This window comes from Emydura macquarii, unplaced genomic scaffold (assembly GCF_026122565.2).
Source record: "Emydura macquarii macquarii isolate MOO-44397 ecotype Brisbane River unplaced genomic scaffold, CSIRO-AGI_Emac_v2 contig_1253, whole genome shotgun sequence".
NCBI lineage: Eukaryota > Metazoa > Chordata > Testudines > Chelidae > Emydura > Emydura macquarii.
Genome location: NW_027131390.1, coordinates 93,792,065 through 93,812,968, shown reverse-complemented (window position 1 = coordinate 93,812,968; position 20,904 = coordinate 93,792,065). Strand labels below are relative to the sequence as shown.

Genomic DNA, 20,904 nt, shown 5'->3' with positions numbered 1-20,904 from the left:
TTCTCCTGATCCAGAGGGATCTGCCCAGACCCTAAGTACTCCTCAGAGCTTCTCGCACAAAACAGCCAACAACAACTGAGGACACAGGGAGCAAGTCAAGGCCTTTTGCCATGGATGCCCCTGTGCTTGATCTGAGGGACCTCCTGGGATCACTGAATCCTGCAGAACCTCTCAACATCATCATATTCACTCAATTTTTAAACTTGGCTTCAAGATACATATTTTTTGCTCATTTCCTGTGTTGCCAGTTGATTTTTTGGTTCATGATCCTGCCCTTCTAACATTTTAACCTCACAGCTGCCTAGGCTCATGCTCTCTGACTTTGTGCACTGTTCTCCTCCTCTTTCCTTTCACCTATGAGATTACCTTTCCTTTGATCACTCCCCACTCTCATAATTCCTTTCCTTACTTTCCTTCTCCTCAGAAGATGCTAAACACCATCTGCTGCCTTAGGCAACACTTCAGTGCTTCACCCACCACCCCTCCACACCACTCAAATTTGACCAGGCTGCCCCTCCATCATGGCCAGGCTAAACATGAGTGAGTGGCATTGCGACCTGATGCATGGGTTTGCTGCAGCACTCAGATTTGGCCCAGCTGCCACTCTGTCATGATGGGGGCAGATTTGAGTGAGTGCCATTGCAACCTGGTGCACAAAGTCACTACACCACTCAAATTTGGCCCAGCCACCCCTCCATCACAACAGAAGAGTGAATGAACCAAATCTGCTTCTGTAGGTAGCTGCCCAGTTAGCCTATACTTAGAACGGCTTCTGTTCTTTGTCTTCAACTCCAAACGGTGTCCTTTCCCCCTACAAATTAAAAATATCCAAACACTTAAAACTAAGTGGTTTGGTTATGCAAATAGACTGTGTGCGCGCGCTTTATTGATAATAAAATCAATATATTGATTTTATTATCAATTGTTCATCCACTTCTGAGAATGAAATTAGAGGAAAATATGTTGTTTTGCCCATGTTTAATGATTTACAGGCACTTTGTTGAGTAATTCTAGTGCCCCCATGCTGTAGAGTAGAATTGGTCAGTAATTTTTCCAGTGGAACATTTTTCTGTCAGAAAATGCTGATTTGTCAAGGGCAAAACATTGAATGGGAATATGTCAATTTTAATTACATTTCATTTAGGAAAAACAAACTGAATGGAGCATTCCTAGATGGTCAAAACCTACTGTTTTGACCTTTTTGAAACAGAATTTTTATTTTCTGCTTTTTAAAAACTTCTTGTTTATTTTATATTATTCAATATAAAATGAAAAAAATGATGAACCCCAAACCATTTTTGTTCATAATTTTATTGCGTGGGAAATTCCGAATTTATTTTTTTGGTTTCATTTCAGAATGGGAAAAAAATATGAAATTTACGGAATTTCTTGTGGTACGGAAAACCCAGTTCCTGCACAACTCTGTCGTGAAGCAAGGACTCGAAATTTGGCAGAGGGTTGTTTCCCCGATATCAGGGTTGTGCCTTTTGCTATCCTTTTGAAAACTGCCCAATCTGGCCAAGTTATAAGCCTGTCAAAAATTTCACTTCTGACCAGTTTGACAGCTAAATTCTCCAAAGATTGCATCTGCACTAAGCATGCTCCATCCCATGGCTGTAAGGGCTGAGTAGGTTTTTCTATCCAGTTGCTGCTCCCAGATGCTGTGGTACTGGGAACAGGAACTCAGAGCAGATTGACTCTTTCCTATGCTCTTAATGCTCCACCTGCTGGTGTCCAGGCAGCATGAAGAAGGAAGTAGCATGACTCGAATGTAGAGGGAAGAAGAGCCAGAGCTGGGTTTGGTGGGAGCCCAGTGTGGAAGGGAAGAACTAAGATCTTTATGAGTGCTTGGCTTTGCAACCTTCACAGTCTTTTAATGTATTTTTGGATGAAACATATAGATGTGCAGTATAGTGTTCTTATTTTAATAACTGTATTTAAATGGCCAGAGTGATAGGTTATGCAGATGTTGCAGAGCTGAGAGGTGCATGCAGTCTCTTTCTACTGGAAGGTTTCAGATTTTAACAAAACTACAATTTTACCAAGGTTTTGGTTGTCCCCTGAGATCTTCCTAAAATTGGCCATTTCTGCTGCAGCATAAAGCTCTCCAGTGGCAAATGCCTGTAAAGAACTTGTAATTGTTCTCATGGAAGATTACCATTACAGATCTATTTACAATTGTATTTAGATGAAATTACAGTTTTAAAACATTTTTGTCTTCTGCCCATGATCTCAAGCCATAGGCTCTTGTCATAAGCTAAGTTTTTGTTTTTGTTTTTGTTTTTAATCATTTTTATGGAATTCAGAGTTCAGGAAGAGCATGCTCTTTTTTCCCCCGAGTATTTTAGAAGGACATAGAGATGGAACTCACTGTCAGACCAGTCAGTTTATCTTGTTGCAAAATAACCTCAGAACATTCTGGCTTAGAGAAATCAATCTGTTTAGTCAATATCTGCAATGAATTCTGTCCTCTAATATCACAGACACAGATTCAATTCAGAATGCCAGAAATTGTGTGGTCCTTATTCTGATCTATGCTAAAGATCCTGTGTGCTGCTCTGGCAGAGTATTTTCATTTACACCCACTTCACTGCTAGAATGATATAAAAGGGCCTGAGTGTAACTGAGAATCAGCCCTGTAACTTTACTACAATAGATAATTTTGATGCAAAGCCAGAAATTATCCACAGTTCACTCAAAAGAGTTTTTTGACCTTAGCAAATCTTTCGTAGGACTCTGTGTTCAGGGTGGTTTGGGGATTTGTTGTGAATATTTCATGTAGCTGTAGAAGTGACTGATATAAGTGTCCTGATCCTTAACTGTATTAGAACCAGCATAGCTGAACGAGGACCTCCTTAGTACAAGAGAATCCTCAGGAGCTTATAGAGGTAGCCTAACAGTTCATATGCTGTCACTCTCTCCCCTCCTGTGGCCAGTGTCAGGTCTGTTGCCAAAACTTGCCTGTACCATGGCTAATTTTAGTTGTTGTGAAGGCCCAATAGGGTATGAACAGCCTATGCTGACTTCTGACGGGGGACCAGACCAGTGTACCGAGGCCCCAGGTTAGTGTATATGCAAATGTGGGGTTGCAACCTCCAGCCCTTCCTTGGATGTGCAGTGCACTTCTCATATGCAGCCAAGGATCCCTCCTCAAATTGTTCAATTAGGTCTGTTTATGAGAAAGGTGCCATTCGTGGACTCCCCCTTCAACTGACATGGAAATTAATGAATCTCTTCCCACTTTCTTTAATGGAAGCTGGATTAGGTCTGCAATGTTTTTAGGGCAGGTCTATTACTCACCTAAGTCAGTGGCAATCAGAACATACTTCAAAAAATACTTCAAAAGTATTATGCAAATTATTTTCTAATTTGACTCAGTGAATTTTTTATTTTCTACCTCTCATGTTACTTGATATACTGAATCCTCTTCATCTCATATATGATCAGTGTGTGTGTAGCAACATGTCTTTGTTTATGTTCAAGTATTGCAATAAATAATCTGTCCTAATTAGATATTTAACATTCTGGTTGGTTCTGCAAGTCATTGGAACTCTAATATTCTTAGTCAAATGAAGATCACAGAAAGAGGGGAAAAAAGAGACCCACTTTTGTGTTTCGATACGTTTTCTGAAAAGACTGCACTATAATTTCTAGCATTAAGCATATCACATATTTTATTGATTTTTTTTCCTTTTATTATACAGTGAAAATAAACCCCAAATTCAAAGCTTTCTTATAAACACTTCTTATAAATACAGTCATTGAGTCAGAGAGAGTGAAAATCACTCTATTCTTCAATGGCTCAGGCACTTACCCAACTTCATAATCCCCATTTGAATGACTATTAAATTATTTATACACAATATATTTATATACTTATCTTTCCAACAGTAGAGATTGAGAGCAATGCATCCCAGAATACCTCATAGCTCAGTAGTTCGGGCACTCCCCTAAAAAGAGGGAGAGCTGGGTTCAAGTCCTCAGTCCACATCAGGTAGACGAGGTCTCCCACCTCGTGAGTGCTTTAACCACTGGGCTAAAAGTTATAGGAGGCGGGAAGCGCAACTACCCCCACCTTGTGTGGCATTTTGTGTGAGGCTCAATCTAGTGAGCAGAAGTACTGGATTGGGCCCCGCAGGCAAGATAGGTGGAGTAACACCTAGTTTGAGGATCCCTCTGGGGCTCTGAGTTGGACATGTGGGTGTCAGGACATAGACGGCTATGAGCACGCCCCATGGCGGATATTTAGGCACCATGGTGCTTTACTAGCTAAAACTTAGGTGCCATGAGAACTATAGGTGCCTATGGGGTTAGATAGCAGCTGAGCAAGGTTTTGAGGACCTAAATGTTGGACTTAGGTGTCTAAATGGAAGTTAAGTACCTAAACCCTTTTGTGGCTATAGCCCTCATAATCTTAAAAATATGAAGGGTCTAAAAGTGTGATCAGTGTGTCTTTCTTACGTTGTCCTCTGCACCCTGAACAGCCTTTTTCTACCTGTGCATCCTTCACATTCCATTGATACCAGTGACTCCTAAAAATGGATAGGAAACATTGGTGATCTCAGAATCAGTATAAAACCTGCTTCAGAATTTCTAGGTACCGTTCCATCAGTAATCTCCATCCCAATGCTATGTATTCCCTTTCTTCTAACTTCTCATTAATCATTGTGTTGTAAAGTCTTACTCTAGCTGTGATTCTGCAGACACTTACACGTGTGCTTAACTTTACTATCATGAGTGATTCTATTGAGTTCAGTGGGACTAATCACAATAGTAAAATTAAGCCCATATGTAAATCTTTGCAGGATTGGGGCCTTAGACATCTTGCCTTCATATAGTGATGGTCTATAAATAAGTCTTCCGTGATTGAAGGTAGCATGGCACCCACAGAATACTGTGTACCCCCAACCCCCACACTAAATAAACTAATGGATTAGGATAAATGTTACCACCTAGGTAATTTGGAAAAAGTATGCCTAGAATATGAAGCTGTTCAGTATGGAAAATAAATGAGATCATCATGATTTATGAGTCTATTCTTAGAGACAATCAATATTGTGGATCCTTAAAGTTATTTTCAATTTTTTAAAAAAGTCATATTATCTCTAAATCCTGGTTTCACATCTCATTTGTTACCTAGTTACTGCTACATTGAGAGATAATGAGAATAATTATCAAACATGGAATATAGATTTTTCTGAACCATAATGAAGTAAGCAGTCATGTTTAAAATAGTTCAGTTCTCTTTATGTGCTGGCTCTAATTTTTCAGAAGGGACATTAGATCATCTAATCTGATTTGTATATCACAGGCCATTAAAATTCTCCTAGTTATCTCTGTGTTGAACCCAATAAGTTGTGATTGACTAAAGCCCATCTCCAGAAAGGCATCTTGTCTTGAGCTAAAGACATCAAGAGATGGAGAATCCACCACTTCCCTTGGTAGTTTGTTCCAATGGGTTGTTCCAACCCTCACTGTTAAAAATTGGTATCTTATTTTTAATTTGAATGTGTCTGGCTTCAACTGCCAACCATTGGTTCTTGTTAAGCCTTTCTCCTCTATATTAAAGAGCCCTTTAGTACCCAGTATTTTCTCCCCATGGAAGTATTTGTCCACTATAATCAAGTCATCTCTCAATCTTCTTTTTGATAAACTTAATAGGCTGAGCTCTTTGAGTCTCTCACTGTAAGACGTTTTCCCCAGCCCTTGAATTATGTCTGAGGCTCTTTTCTTCATTCTCCAGTTTTTCAACATCCTTTTAAAACTGCAGACATCAGAACTGTATGCGGTATTCCAGTATTGGTCTCACGGATGCTGTATACAGAAGTAAAATCACCCTTGTACTCCTGCTCACTGCTCTCCTGCTTTATGTATTCAAGGATTGCATTAGCCCTTATTGCCACAGCATCGCTCTGAGCTTATTAACTATGACCTCTAAATCCCTTTCCCAGTCACTGCTTTCTAGGATATGGTACCCCATTCTGTAGGTATAGCCTGCATTCCTTGTTCCTGGATAAACAGCTCTGCATTTGGATGAACTAAAACACATTTTGTTTGAACAGGCCCAAATTACAAAGCTATCCAAATCTCTCTGTATGACTGCCCTGACCTCATTGAAATGTATTACTCTATCAGTCTTTGTATTATCTGCAAATTTTATGAGGAGTGATTTTATTTTTACGTCCAAATCATTGATGAAAATGTTGAATAGCATCAGGCCTAGTACCAATTCCTGTGGAACCCCACTATAAACAACTCCACTCAGTGATGATTCCCTCTTGACAATTATTTTTTGAGATCCATCAGTTAGCCAGTTCTTAATCTATTTAATATCTGCTTTATTGATATTGTATAGTGCTAATTTTAATTAGAATGTTATATGGTGCTAAGTCAAAAGTCTTACAAAAGTTTAGGAATATAACATCTATGCAGTTACCTCTATCAACCAAACTTGTAAATTCGTCAAAGAATGAAATCAGGTTTTTTGAGAAGACCAATTTTTAATAAAACCATGTTGGCTGGCATTATTACTATTCCTTTCCTTTAATTCTTTATCAATTGAATCTCGTATCAGCTTTTCCATTATTTTGCCTCTGTTTCATGTCAGGCTAACTGGTTTATACTCATGTCATCCCACGTTTCCTTTTTGGATACATTAACATTCTTACAGCCTTCTGGAATTTCTTCACTATTTCAAATGTATTAAAAATTAACAGCAGTGGGCCAGAGACCTCCTCAGTAAATTCTGTTAGGACTCTTGGGTACAAGTTATTCAGGTTTGGTGATTTTAAAAAGTTTATCCCTAGTAGTTTGTTTAACATCCTCCTTAGCTACTAGTGGACTGGAAAGTACTTCATCATCTTCTTGTGATATAAGTACATCATCCTGCTTCTTTCCAAATACAGAACAGAAATATTTATTAAACACTTCTGCTTTTTTCCTGCATCTTTGACAGTTTTACAATCTCCATCTACTAAAGGCCTATATTATTGCTAGGATTTTTTTTGTTCCTAAAACATTTTACAAACTCCTTATTATCCTTATCCCTTCCAGCCAGGGATTTTTTTCCTGATGTCTTTAGCTTCCGTAATCATTTTCTATACTTCGTAACTTCTCATTTATATTTATTGCTATTTCCCTTTCTTTTCCATTGGTTATATATTGTCCAATTGCTGCCTTCACTTTGCCACTGAACCAGATGAGTGTGGAATCGTGGGGTTTTAGCCATCTAATAATCTCTTCTTAAAGGATTTATGCTTTCATACATGTTTTTCTGTCTAAATTTTTCCTCCCTATCAATTTTGCTCATAATTTTCCTCAGCTTTGGGAAATTAGCCCTTTTGAATTACCGAATATAGTTGGTTGGGACTGACCTCTTTTTGCCAATATTGAATGTAATCAGGTGATGATCTCTAGTCCCTAAGCAACTATCTGTCCAGTTATGAATTCATAATAATGTCCAAAATAGTTGCCATGTGTTGAATGCAGAAGCTTTTGTATTAGAAATGTATCATCTATAATTTTTGGAAACGGTTATGATGTTTTACTACTGCATGAAATTTCCAGCATACATCTCCCAAATTGAAGTTCCCCAAAGCAACACAGTTTTGTTACTTGATATTTTCCAGTTCTAGCTTGTTACTTTTTCAAAATAAACTGTTTGGATTTTTAAAATACATTTTTTAAGATAATACACTTTTTGTAAATAAATATGTTTACAAAAAATGTTTCTAACTGGATTTTTTTTTCTAAAGGACAGTTGTTTTCTTGTTGGTTGCAGTGTTATGGCTACCATATTTCTTGCGGGTTTTAAATTCATTGTTTGTTAGATGAATTTATAACCCTGAATCCTCAGATACTTAAGCATGGGCTTAAGTTAAGCATTTGAGTAGTCCTAGTGAAATCAATGAGCTATGTCAGTTAGGAATCTGGCCCCAGACTTTCCTATAAAGGTAAGAACAGCAGGTAACAAAAAACTTGATTTAAGAAAGCTCTTAAGCATATGCTTAGGTCTATCCCTGTTCAGAAGAACACTGGTTCATGAATTTGGAACTTAAAGCACCTGCTCAAAGGTAAACACATAGGTAAGTGCTTTTCTGAATATAGATGCTTTCCTGAATTAGGGCCAGTGGACCTAATTCTGCAAGGACTGTGCCTGTGTAACTCTGACATTAACGGAGCTTTGGTGTGCAGTCTGCTTTTGAGCCTCAAATTGAGCCCAACTTATAAAATATGAAAAACATGTTTTTGCAGTAGCCATATAAAACAGTGATGTTCATCTAAAGATTTGTTCAGCATCTCTATATGTTAAATACATAAAAACCTTGATTCCACCCCATATAAAAGTTTATTGAAGGAATTTCTGAAACTTGCATTTGACTAGAGATAATTGTAAGTAAAGAATATAGCTTCCAGATGACACAAGTTTCGATTATGGCACACATTTTAGTTATGTGTGTAAATAAAGCACAGGAACATAAGAACTATCATACTAAAACAAACCAGTAGGTGCTGTAGTGTGGTATCCTGTCTCCTGACAGTGTCCCATGACCAGTTGGAAGGTGCAAGGCGCTCTATCATGGAATCATCTGTGCATGATTCCAGGAGATTTCTTCCTACCTTTAGTTAGTGGTTGGCTTATGCTCTGAAGCAATGGGCTAATATTCTGCCTAATGTAACTGTAATGTGGATATTCTTCTTCTTCATGTAAATGTCCTATTCTTTTGCAGTCTTACTGTGTTCTTGGCCACTGATATCTTATAGCAGTGAGTTCCTTGTATAAAAAGTACTTTCTTTTATCAAATTTAACTTCATTTCCTGTCAGTTTAAGTGACCCATCATCTTGTGAGAGAAAAAATATGGGAATGCCTGCCTTTTCTGTACCAGTCACTGTTTTATATTGAAATCGATAGAGGCACATTAAATTATGACAGCATGGAACTTGCTCCAGAATGTTTAACTCATCCCTGTTTCCAGTTCAGTCCTCTTTAGTGGCAGTGATGAGAATGACTAGCCAGAGTTCAAAAGGAAATGCTTCATTTCTCCTCTAGCCCTAGTGCTTCATTCAACAGTAATTTAAAAGCATCTGGGCTGCTTTGAGCTTTACTTCAAAATGTAAATTGGAAGCATCTAAACAGCATCTAAATTTAGTTTTATGTGGAAGTTCAAATAGAAAGCAGCCTGTCTTTTGCTGTGGTATTTACTTTAAAAATACAAGAGATGGGAAGGCTGGTATAATTTATGTTTTGGTGAGAGACAATATTCAAATATATAGAGCTGTACCATGAGATCTGCTAGTGAGTCTGAAAAAAATCAGGTTGATCTGTAATTCATATGAGGGATTTACTTGACTCCTGCACAGTCAAACAGGGCCTACTAGCCAGTGACGTCGCTGGAGGTGTGGGAATCACGGTGATAATTTGTCACATTTTGTATGTGTAGCTGGAGATGTGGGAATCAAGGTGATCATTTGTCACACTTTATATGTGTCTTAGTATTAGCAGTGTTCACATGTTCATATTCATTTATAAATGTTGTGTATTATGGAATCATAAATTACCGGGGGACGGAATTTATATTTGGTTTATATTTCCTCAGTTCATGGGGCTACGAATGGACCACAACTGCCCTTTATGTTATGGAATGTGGAATGTTGAGATGGCAGAAATTTCTTTGTGAACATTTTATTTAGAAGCTTAATGACAGATCTGAGGATTATGGGGAAGGAAAAGCACACTTGGGCCAAATACATCCTAATTTAGCACCATTGAAGACAAATACTTTTATTAAGCAACTTCACTGGGGTTACACTACAGATACATTTGATCCATTGTGTTTATGAAAAGTGTCTTTGAATTTGAAAATCCTTTTCCTTTAAAGCAAACCAATAACTTAACAATGGAGTATGTTTGCAGTGTGCCAAAATGACTTGCTTATTTCCATAAGCTAACCTATAATTGGGTTCCTGTAGCTTTCCTGCTTCACATATGGTACTTATGAGTCAATTAAAGTGCCCTAACAAGCAATTACTGGTTTATTGTTTAATTTATTTTAGTGGTTCATGCTGTTCTGCTGGAAAGTTGTATATATGAAAATCAGCATGTAGCACAAATCATATTGTTGCCTCTGACTGAAGTGCTGAAAACAAGGATTTGGAAGATCAAATACAATCAATTCATGGTTTTAATAATTCAAATAAAATTAAAGACAAAGTAATGTATTTATGGTATGACATGCACTGACAGTGGCTTTTGAAAATATGAAGTACTGAATGAAAATGAGTTATCTATTATGATTATTTGAATTACAGCAGATGGCTTAAATCAAATTATCTGGACAAAATCTGATTTCTAGATACAAATCAAGTTTGTTGGAGCCAATTTTTCAGAAGTGGCCTTTCATTTTGCATTCTGAAAATAGTGAGTGTGTCTTTTGCATGCCCCCATTATCTCACCCACCTCATCCCACAGGTAATGGCAAGCATGGTAACTGTTTGGCTACCGAGTCTGTGCATGCCAGCTTAGTATCTGCAGATTCAGCACCAATATGTACAAATTTCAACAACAGTTTTAAATTAGCTGAAGATTTAGCCTTTAAGGTGATATTTAAACTCTATGTTGGAAAAACAAAGATTGTCTGGGAGTAAATAATGAGGGAAATTAAGTTGTTAGGGGGTAGGGAACTGTCCATTCAAATATAATTTATGGGTGGTTTAAATAATACCATCCAAAAATTATACTTGGATGGACACTTCCTTAACCTTCTGCAACTTTCTTCCCCCATTACAAACTCCCAGACAGTCTTTGTCTTTCCACCGTAGAACCTGCTGACCAGTTCTCTTCTGATGATGTGTAATTGTGAAGGTGCCTAAAGCATAGAAAGGGAGCAGAGTCCACACCATAAATTGCTTGTCTATGCCCTAATCGTTTTACACAACCTCCTCCTCTCTGGTCATCATGATATCCATATAATCCCATTCCATTCTGTCCATAATTACTGTTGCAAAAATCTCCCTTGTCTACCATGCAGACCGTGTCCTCCCATTCTTCTTTTAATCTTTTATTTACTTCCCATTGCCCTGTGTATCAGTTTAACATGTCTTGATCTAGCTTTTAAGGTCCTATATTCACCAGGTTTGATCTACATTTGAAAGTGTTTTTACCTTAAAGGACATCAATAACTTAATAGGGAGAATGTTGCATGTGCAAAAATGAGTTGCATATTTTCATAAGTTATTTTATAATTGGATTCCTGCTGCCATGCTGACTTTGTTTCCTCTTGTTTTCTCCACTCTGCAAATAACATCAGCCTTGATGCTATTCCTTTTCTTTTGCCTCTCACTGCTCTGTGGCCTATTTCTAAGCTATCTCCTATGGATGGACCACCTCATTTGCTCCCTTTCACTTCTCCTCCCACTCTTGTCTTCAGGTTCTCGCCCCCCCCCAAGTTCTTCTGCTCCCTATGCATGGGATAACATTACTTTTCCTGTGCTCCTAGCTTCTTCAAGTCTCTGTTCAAAGCCCACTTTTTTCACCCAGCTTTCTCTTGTGCTATGTACTCCTCCTCTCCTGTGCCATTTCTGTCTCTCTTTAAAGTATTATAACTTATTAAATTTGCATGCTGTATAATATATGACTTGCATTATTATTTATTTTTCTACCTTATTTTCCTTTGCCCATCCTGTACCTTTATCATCAAGCTCTTTGAACTCCATGTTCTATGTCTAACATAGGCCCTCATCCTGCGCATACTTATATACATGCTTAAAATTAAGTATTGTGACTAGTTCCATTGAGCTTAGTTGACTAATCACGTAGTTAAAATTAAGCACTTGTGTAAGTGTTTGTAGGATCAGGGTGTTAGACTGTAAAAGCACTGGGACATAGAATGTCTCTTTTAAAATCTCTGTTCAGAAAAAAGTTATGCCACCATGTCAGTGTTAATTAATATAATGAATAGTGATATTTTGTCATACAATAATAAATATTGCTGCATGTCCTTCAGTTATGCAATTGTAAATACTGGAGCATAGTTCCTGTAGTATAGCAGATTGTTCATCTCCTGGAGATGCTAACACTCTCAAAGAGAAGTTTTAAATATTTACTTTGCCTCGGCTACACTTAAGATAGGACAGCATGCAAGAGGCAATTTTTTTGTAAGTACTTTTTGGTGTCCTTGATGAAAGTAATGAGACTGTACACACTTTAGGTGTCAATGTCTATTACTTGTTTAACCTTCTCAGCAAAGGACAATTACCATGCCTTTTCACAGAGAAAAGCAACCTCTTCCCCCTTGCTTTCCCAATTGAGAATGGGAATCTCTCAGTATCATTTTTGACTGTCAGTGTTGAGAGATGGTAAGGGTCAAAAAGATTGAAAGTGAAAGACAAGGATCAGCAATTTGGAGGTAGTTATTAATATGCTGATTAGCTGTCACTTGAGTCTAAAGAGACTTCAGCAACTGCTCAATTTTTTTGCATGCTCTTTAAAATACTGAATTTTCCTGAAAAATATAATTACCTTTTCATAAATTCTTTTCTTCTCTAATTGGTTGTCAGATCACCTCCTACTCCCATAAAATATTTATATTGTTAAAAAAAATCCTGTGATTTAATTCTGGTATACCTTTCCTGTGCATCTTATAAGAAAACAATTAATATAAGAAATATAAGAAAATAATATAATAATATAAATAATATAATATAATATAATATAATATAATAAATAAATAATATAAGAAATATAAGAAAACAATTAATTATATTTTCCTTTGTCTGATGCACTCAGCTGTATTCAGTTATAAAAGAAAAGAATCTGCATAGTCACTAAAGTATGGATTATTTGGAATCTTCATAAAACAATAGAGCAAACCTTTAAAATTAAGACATAATAAAATCTGAATTAAATACATTCATGCTTCACAACTTTATGGCATAGTATATGGATTTACATGATGTCAGAGAGCACTTGTCTGAACTAGGTTCTTGAGGCCAAATTGTGGTGTAACTGAGAACAGAGCTGTCCTTAAAGAGAGGTTATCTCGTCCCTGATTGATTGCATTAGTCAAGTCACAACCTGTTCTTGCTTTAGTTAACTTATATAGAGTGTGTATTTAGTAATTTTGGGAGCATTATGAGAATTAATTATTATTAAAGCTCTTTTAGATCCTATAATGAAATACACTATAAAAGCACAAGCTGTTATTGTTTGTTGTGATTATTTGTTATCAATTCAGTGAATCTCTGTCCAGGCCTCTTATATGGCCCCTATCTCTTTCGTATGTGGGCAACACGCATATATTAATAAATGTATCTTTCCAACACAACCATGGAGTAGGATGGGGTCATGGTCCTCATGGTGGTATTTAGAGATTAAGTGATTCTCCCAAGGTCACACAGGAAGTTGATGGCAGTGCTGAGATTTGTATCCAGTCCTTCCAAGCCTGATTGTGTCATACCGACAAGACTGTCCTTCCTGTCACTGGAGATTTCCATATTTTGATATATCAGCCATTCATGTCAGTTGCCCAGAAATTAGTAACGTTTCAGAATCAGAATAATATTGTTAACGTTCATTTTCTAGACAAAGACGTTAAGACAAACATTTTTTAAAGCTGCTATAAGTTTTCTTATTTAAAAAAAAATTCAGAAAAAGATCACTGTCCATATGCAACAAGCTCCTAAAGCTGCTACCCTTAGAATGAATTGGCAAGGCATATTGGGCCACATTCACCCCAATTCAACTAAATTGCTGTCAGTGAAGTTACATCATGAATGAATTTGGCCCATTGTTTATGATAGGAGACTCAAAACAATGTGCCTGCTTTGAGCTATTAAGCCAATATTTCCACAAGGAACAATTCTCTTTACCTTTCTTTTTGTGTGAAATATCCTCCGTGATTCTAAGGTGATAGCTAAGGGCTCACATCATCAATCTCTGATACCTACATTTCTGGCAGCAGAGCCTCCATGAGCTTATGGAGTTTGGCTGCTATAGGGCTTTTCATCTTTTATTTTGCAGAGTTCAGACTTAGCCGTTAGCTACCCTTGGCCTCCATTCCTGAACAACATCATTACTTGAAGACATCTCTCTCTCTCTGGTGCTGGCTTAGATGAAGCAACCCATGCATGTGATTCACTAATGACTGAACCTTTTACATGCCAACTGAATCTAGCAATATCCCCAGATGGCAGATAACTATTTGGGGCTGACTGGTACCCGCATAGCTAATGGCCTTTAAATAGAATTGTGTCTTCAGAGTCTGGTAGTCAGGACTCATCTAAGAGGCATTTCCAGGCTGTGCCTTAAGCATTATTGTTACAGTATTGCCAGGCTTTAAGAACAAGGAGCCCAGATCATTCATGTACATGGGAAACCCACACAAGGGACTGGAATCTCTGTGAGGTTCCCCTTATAGAACTGCCTGATTGTTCAAAGAGGGCTGAGGAATGGTGTTAGCTGAACAGAGAGTGAATTCAGCACCCAGGGCTTGCAGATCCCTCAGATCTGCCTACGCATTAATAGTGTGCCTCCAACATATTTCTTCCCACTAGCAGCATAGCCATTTCCCATGTCCCTCAGGCTCCACCTGAACCAATGGAGACTTCATCATTTGGATTTCAGATTAGTCCCACAGAGTTGGAATTCCTTACATCCACCAAAGCAGGTACAGATGGATGAGGCCTTCTGGGCATGAATCCTAGAGACACAACCTGCCCCCAAGATGACTCCTCTCTGCAGTCTTACTCTCAGGTCTGACAAGCACAAATCAAAGCATAATAGAAGAATGGGAGCTCATGCAGAAGCAGTAATGTGCAAAGATAAATTTTGCCATTGTTCTAAGCAACACGCTGTAATCAAATGTCCAGGAAAGCTCAGAATTGGATTAGGATTGAAATAAAATAAAATGTATGTTTTTTTTCAATACTAGTGTAGTTTAAATTTTAATTTACAACAGTAAATCAGCATTAGTGGTGACTGGGGAACAGAATGGGAAAATGTAGCATAATGAAATCTTCAATCCTCTGTCTCTCTACATAAAGTACCCAAAGAATGGGCTGAAAAATGATACTGTTGGACAGCAGATTATCTGCTGAATTAGTAGAAACTTGAGGCCAAGAACCCTTTGTCGTTTGGTAGATTTAAGAGCTGCAAACTGTTGAAGTTAGAGTTAACCTTGAAATAAGATGCAATTTCTTAGCTGTGAGGGTAATTAAACATTGGAACAGTTTACTGGGGCAGGTGGTGCACCATTGCTTGGCATCTTTAAAATGAGATTAGATCTCTTGTTAAAAGATATGCTTTAATCCATCTTCTGGGAGAAATTCTGTGACCAGTGTCTGTGGCAGGTCGGCCTGGATGGTCATACTGCTTCCTTCTGGCCTTGGAATCTTATTCTTCCTCTTCATCTCCTTTTTTCACAGACCATGGGGAGAACAGGATTACCTTCGTCACCCTCAGCGTGCTCCTAACACTTGGAGCTCTGAATTAAGAATGGTTATAATCAATCTCATGCTTCAGGTCTTTAACTGCAGTGTGACAATATCCATTAGGGAAGCACAGAAGGTTTAGACCCCCAGAATAAACAATTCAACCAATTGTTTGTGTACTGTTGTTTTACTGTAAGAGTGTATTCAGTAAGATCTTTTGTGAAAGTTTGTAATGCACTGACCTTAATAGTCATTATGAGATACATTTTTCTGTTGTGCGTGTGTGTAATCATTGTGCTACTTCAGCTTCATTTCACAGCAGGGCAGTGAAGCAACCAGGTAGGGAGGGGCTACCTTCCCAACCAGACAAGACTGGCTTCAAGCTCCTTGCCACTGCCCACCTCAGGAAAAAACAATGAGGAACTATTAAAGCAAGTAGGAACATCCTGAAGCTGAAAAGAAAACCCCCGTCTCTGGAAACAAAGAAATGAGGGAGCTTTCCCTACTTTTGAATAACTTTAGTGACTGAAGATTGGAAAAAAAAAAAAAAAACTGCAAATTCTTTTAAGATGAAAGGGGTTTGAACTGAAGGGCATTCAGAACAGTCATGAGGCAGGAGGCTGTCCATGAATGCTGGATCCGTCCTGTAGATAGAGGGAATGCTGGGCAATAGTTTTAAGGCAGGATGTAACTCTCTTATTGGAAAAGGAATTTTTATATGATATGAAAATATAAAGGCTGAGCATTGCGTCTTTGTTTGTTTGCCGCATAACTTGTGTATGTTTGCTTCCCCTTACTATTTCATATTAGAATCTGTGGTTTTTCTATTAAATAAACTTTTAAAAAAATGTTTTCATTCCAAACAGGTCTTTGGTGTGCAAACTGTGTGGAGTGTGTTTGCCAAAGTGACCTGATTGGGGGGGGGCTGGTTTCACCCCTTTGGGGGTGACTAACCAGAAGGGATTGGTGTTCAAGTGTCTGGTAACTAAGAACTCAGGGAGGAAGTATTTGGGGAGACTGAGGAGTGGAAGGACGGTTGGTGTGTTAACCTGCAAAGAGCAGCTGGACTGGTGGAAGCCAGGGTGAGAATTTATGCTTGTGTGTTGGTTACTGGTGTCAAGGATCTGAATCATTGTTGCACTAAGGCCTCCAAGGTACAGAGCAGGCAGTGAGAGAACCCCTTACTAGTCCAGGGGAACCCCAAAATGTTGCCGTCAGGAAGGAACATTTTTCTCTTAATTCATAATTGGCTAGATGTATTCTGTTTTTATTCCCTGCCTTCCTCTGAAGCATCAGAGATTGACACAGCTGGAGACTGGATACTGGGCAGGATAGACCAGGGCTCTGAGGTAGTACAAAGAATCCTCTTAAGATGCCAGGCTGGTGTATCTTGCTCTCATGTTCAGAGTCGCACTGATTTGAGGTTGAGAATGAATTTTCCTTCCAGGTCAGATCGTCAGGGAGCTTCAGGGGTTTTCAGCTTCCTCTGGAGCATGGGGTGTGGTTTACTAGTGAGGATTACTTGGACATATCTCACCTAAACAATTCCCTGCCATTGCAGGAACCCCGGGCATTGGTGACACTTCAGTCTCTCCTGTTCTGTGCCTGTGGCACACGGTTCAATCTCCTGAGGACTGAAATTAGTCTTTGGACTTGATATAGGGTTATTATGGAGAAATTTAATGGTCTGTTGTATACAGGAGATCACACTAGATGGTCTAATGGTCCCTTCTGGCCTTAAACTCTATGAACCTGTGAAATTGACTGTAAAGTAAGTAACCATTCATTATGAGTATGTACAAGCACTTCTCTACTTTGCCTTTTCAGATGTGTCACTTACAACCAAAGGATTGTATTCTAATTTCTGAAGCAAGGTGGGCATCATGGCCTGTATCAAATTTCTGTTATGGGCTGTCCAGCCGCAATAGTAAATAGTTTTTGAATAGTCCTATTTTTTATAATTGGTTAGAATGTTGCTTGTGAAATTGACTCTTTGAGAATATTGAACTTGCAGCATCTGGTTTAGATAAGTTTTTACCATGTCTGAGAAAACACCTAGCACACCTTTGAATGCAGTATGAATAATAACTAAATATAGATTTTTTTTTAATATATTATTGGTATAGTACAGCAAATCTTGCATGTATATATACAATATAGGTAGCTGATTTGTTAGAATGTAGAAACAGCATTAACAAAGAGGGTTTTTTTTTTTTCTTTAGCTGTTGTGTGCCTATCAGACAATAACCATACTGCAGATGTCACTGAATGCATGAAGTGGACAGAACCTATGCCTTCCCTGGTACAAGAGTGTCTAATTCCCTGCAAAGATGATTGCACATTCACGCCTTGGTCTAAATTTACAGCATGCTCTTCAGATTGTGAATCAACAACAAGTAGAAGACGATCACTCACAGGTACAATCTGTCTTTTATACGTGATGATTTATGGACAAGACTTGTGAATAATCTTTTTCAGATGTTGCTGAATTGACATTGAACTTTTGTCAGATTACAGATAGAATATTGATCATTTTTAATCAAAATATTTGACCATTTTTATATATAAAGGGCTCGTGGGTGTGAAAGCAGTGCAGGAGTTGGCCCAAACTAGTTCGACAGGGCTGCAGGTGGATCAAAAGTGGTACTCAGGACCCCCGGAACTGTGAACCCCACTGTGTTACCTGGCTGCCTTAGCAAGAGTGAGAGTTTTGCTGCTGCTAAGCTGTGTGTCAGCTCTCTGACACAACAGCCTGTTTACCTTGCTTGCAAATTTTTCAAGACTCTGCCATTCTAAAACTTGCCTTGCAAATAACAAGCAGTGAACCCCAGTTCCTGTGTTCCCCAGATATATCTCCCTGCAGTGTCCAGTCCCTCTCACTGGACATTCTCAGAAATCATGAAGTTTGCTGCCTCCAAAGAGACAGAGCACATATCAGCTTTTTAGGCTAGCTGACGACTTATGTGTCATTTTAATACATAGCACAGAGATGGTTTTATTATAAAACAAGAATAAGTTTACTAACAGAGAACAGAGATTTCAGTGATATGAAGCAAGAATGAGACAGGTGTCATAACAAATAACAAAAGAAAACAAAACATGCTTTCTAGTGACTAAAACTTAATTTTAGCAAGTTATAATCTTTGCCTACGCAATTTTCTTACTTTCATCCAGTTAGGAGCATCCCTCGTCCTCCACCCTAGGAGATCCAGCTTTCATGGACTCAAAGGGTGCTGTATCCAGTGTCACCACAGTCATAGATAACTAAAAGGTCTTCTTGCTCCCCTTATATTACTCAAAGTCCACTGTCTCAGTCTCAAGAGCCAGGAAGTCTTCCTGGGGTTCAGATTCCACCCTCCAACATGTTTGTCAAATGGTCATCTCCCCCAGTTGTTTAGCTTTTTGGTTTTGTTTACTTTATATGTAAATATACTTTCATTGTCCTCTGTCTGTAGCCGAGCAGGTCAGACAGGTAATTACACATTTCTTTGTCTTTGGCAGGCTGGGTTCTTCTTCGAGTGCTGGTTCCCACGTGTATTCTACACATGGAAACACATACGTGCCATGCACCAAGTCCAGAGATTCTTAACAGGCATAAAGAACGGCAACCACTAGCTCCATCTAAGAGCAGTGGACCTGACTCTTTGATGGTATTGGTCCATCCTTTGAAGGACCGACCATCCACAACAGGAGGGAATTTGGCTCACAGATCTCAACATAAAGGGCGCCTGTATTCATGGAGATATTCATCTGTCCCACAGAAAGTTTCTTTGGTTCCTGGTAGGTCAGGAATACTTCCAGTTCAGAGTTCTTCCCTTTGAACTAGCAGCAGCACCCAGAGTATTCACAAAGATTTTCTCTGTGGGGACGGCCAAAATGAGTTACACGATTTCCTCATATTTTGATGATTGACTCCTGGTAGGTCAGCTTGGCGACTCCATTTTCTAGCAGCACTGGGTGTCTGTGTGAACAAACAAAAGTCCGTTTTGACTGCCATGCAGAAGGTAAATTTATTGGAGTGATGCGGGACTTAATTTCAGCAAGAGATTTCCTCCCCAAAAAAATATTTGTCAATGAGCAATCTCAGGTTTCTCTTAGACCAAACACTATGGTCAGGGTAGTCCTTTCTCTATTAGGCCACACTGTAACAAGTGCAACCCTTCTGGTTTGGGGCTGTCACCTGAATGACCACACATATAGGGCACTTAGACCCTATGGGAGGCCAGGCTGTACAGCAACCTGCTGGAACTGAGAGCTGTCCACCTGGCCTGCAGGGCCTTCCTCCTGCTCATACATTCAGTCCATATCCAAGTAATGGCAGACAACATCACCATGGTCTTTTATATAAACAAGCAGGTTGGAGCAAGATCTCTTCCCCTCTGCCAGGAAGCAGGCAGGTTTTGGAATTGGTGCATCGGAAACCACATCACTGTCCAAGCCACATATCTTCTAGGGGTTCAGAATTCTGTAGCAGACAAGCTAAGCAGGCACTTCTCTGCAGACCACCAGTGGGAAATACATAGCTGTGTCCTGAACGGGATATTCAGTCAGTGAGAAACACCTCAATGGGATCTCTTTGCATTCCAAATGAACAGTAAACTTCTGTGCACTGCTCCAGAGAAGCTATGGGCTACAACTCCCAGGGCGACACTCGCCCACTGTCATGCAAAGACTAACTCAGATATGCCTTTCTGCCCATTCCACTGCTACCCAAGTTCTTGAGAAAGATCCACCATGACAGGGCCAGAGTCATTCTCACAGCACTCAATTGGCCCTGACAATTCTGTCCTATCAGCCTATCAAACTGTTCCTTCCTGGATCTTCTAACTCAGGAAGATGGCCAGATCAGACACCCCAGTCTAGGCCCATTTCATCTCATGGTCTGGTGTTGGGATGGGCATCAGATCTAAAATGCTCATGTTTGGAAGCTATCCAAGCCATTCTTACTCAAAATAGGAAAGATTCAACTAGGAACTTTCATCTACCTAGATGGAGATGTTTGTGTCTGAGCATGGCAGAATCACTCTTCCTCAGACTCTGCACATATCCCAGTCATTTTGGATTATCTCCTGTCATTGAAGAACTCAGGTCTCACTGTGTTTCCATCTTACAGCAATCAGTACTTTCTTCTTCCATTTTCATTCATCCAACAACAGTTAGATTCATGAGCGACTTAGTCAGGACCTTTCCACCCAATCATCACCAGATTTCTGGTTGCATCACTGGATGGAATAAGAGCTCCATGAAAGCACAAGTTGCCTACAGCATCTCTACAGGATGTACCAAAACTGGACATATTCAGAGTGGCCTGGAGTTCCATTCATGCATTCACACAACCTTATGGGCTAGTTCAGGTCCCCGTTGATGATGCAGTGGTGATGACTGCAGTTCTTCAACCATCTTTACTGCTGGCATCCTCGCTCCCCTCTCTCCCTCCCCTTGGCTCTGAATACTTCTAGTCAGTCATTCGTGTGTGG

The 20,904-nt window shown here is 39.1% G+C and overlaps 1 protein-coding gene across 1 annotated transcript in view; it reads left to right on the top strand.

Annotated features, from left to right (window-relative positions):
• The window catches only part of THSD7B (thrombospondin type 1 domain containing 7B), a 461,283-nt gene that overhangs the window by 301,839 nt on the left and 138,540 nt on the right, over positions 1 to 20,904 (top strand). Inside the window, exon 15 of the mRNA XM_067549515.1 lies at positions 17,650 to 17,844. Within this exon, the coding sequence (XP_067405616.1) occupies positions 17,650 to 17,844 (195 nt within the window). The remainder of the gene's footprint in view (positions 1 to 17,649; positions 17,845 to 20,904) is intronic.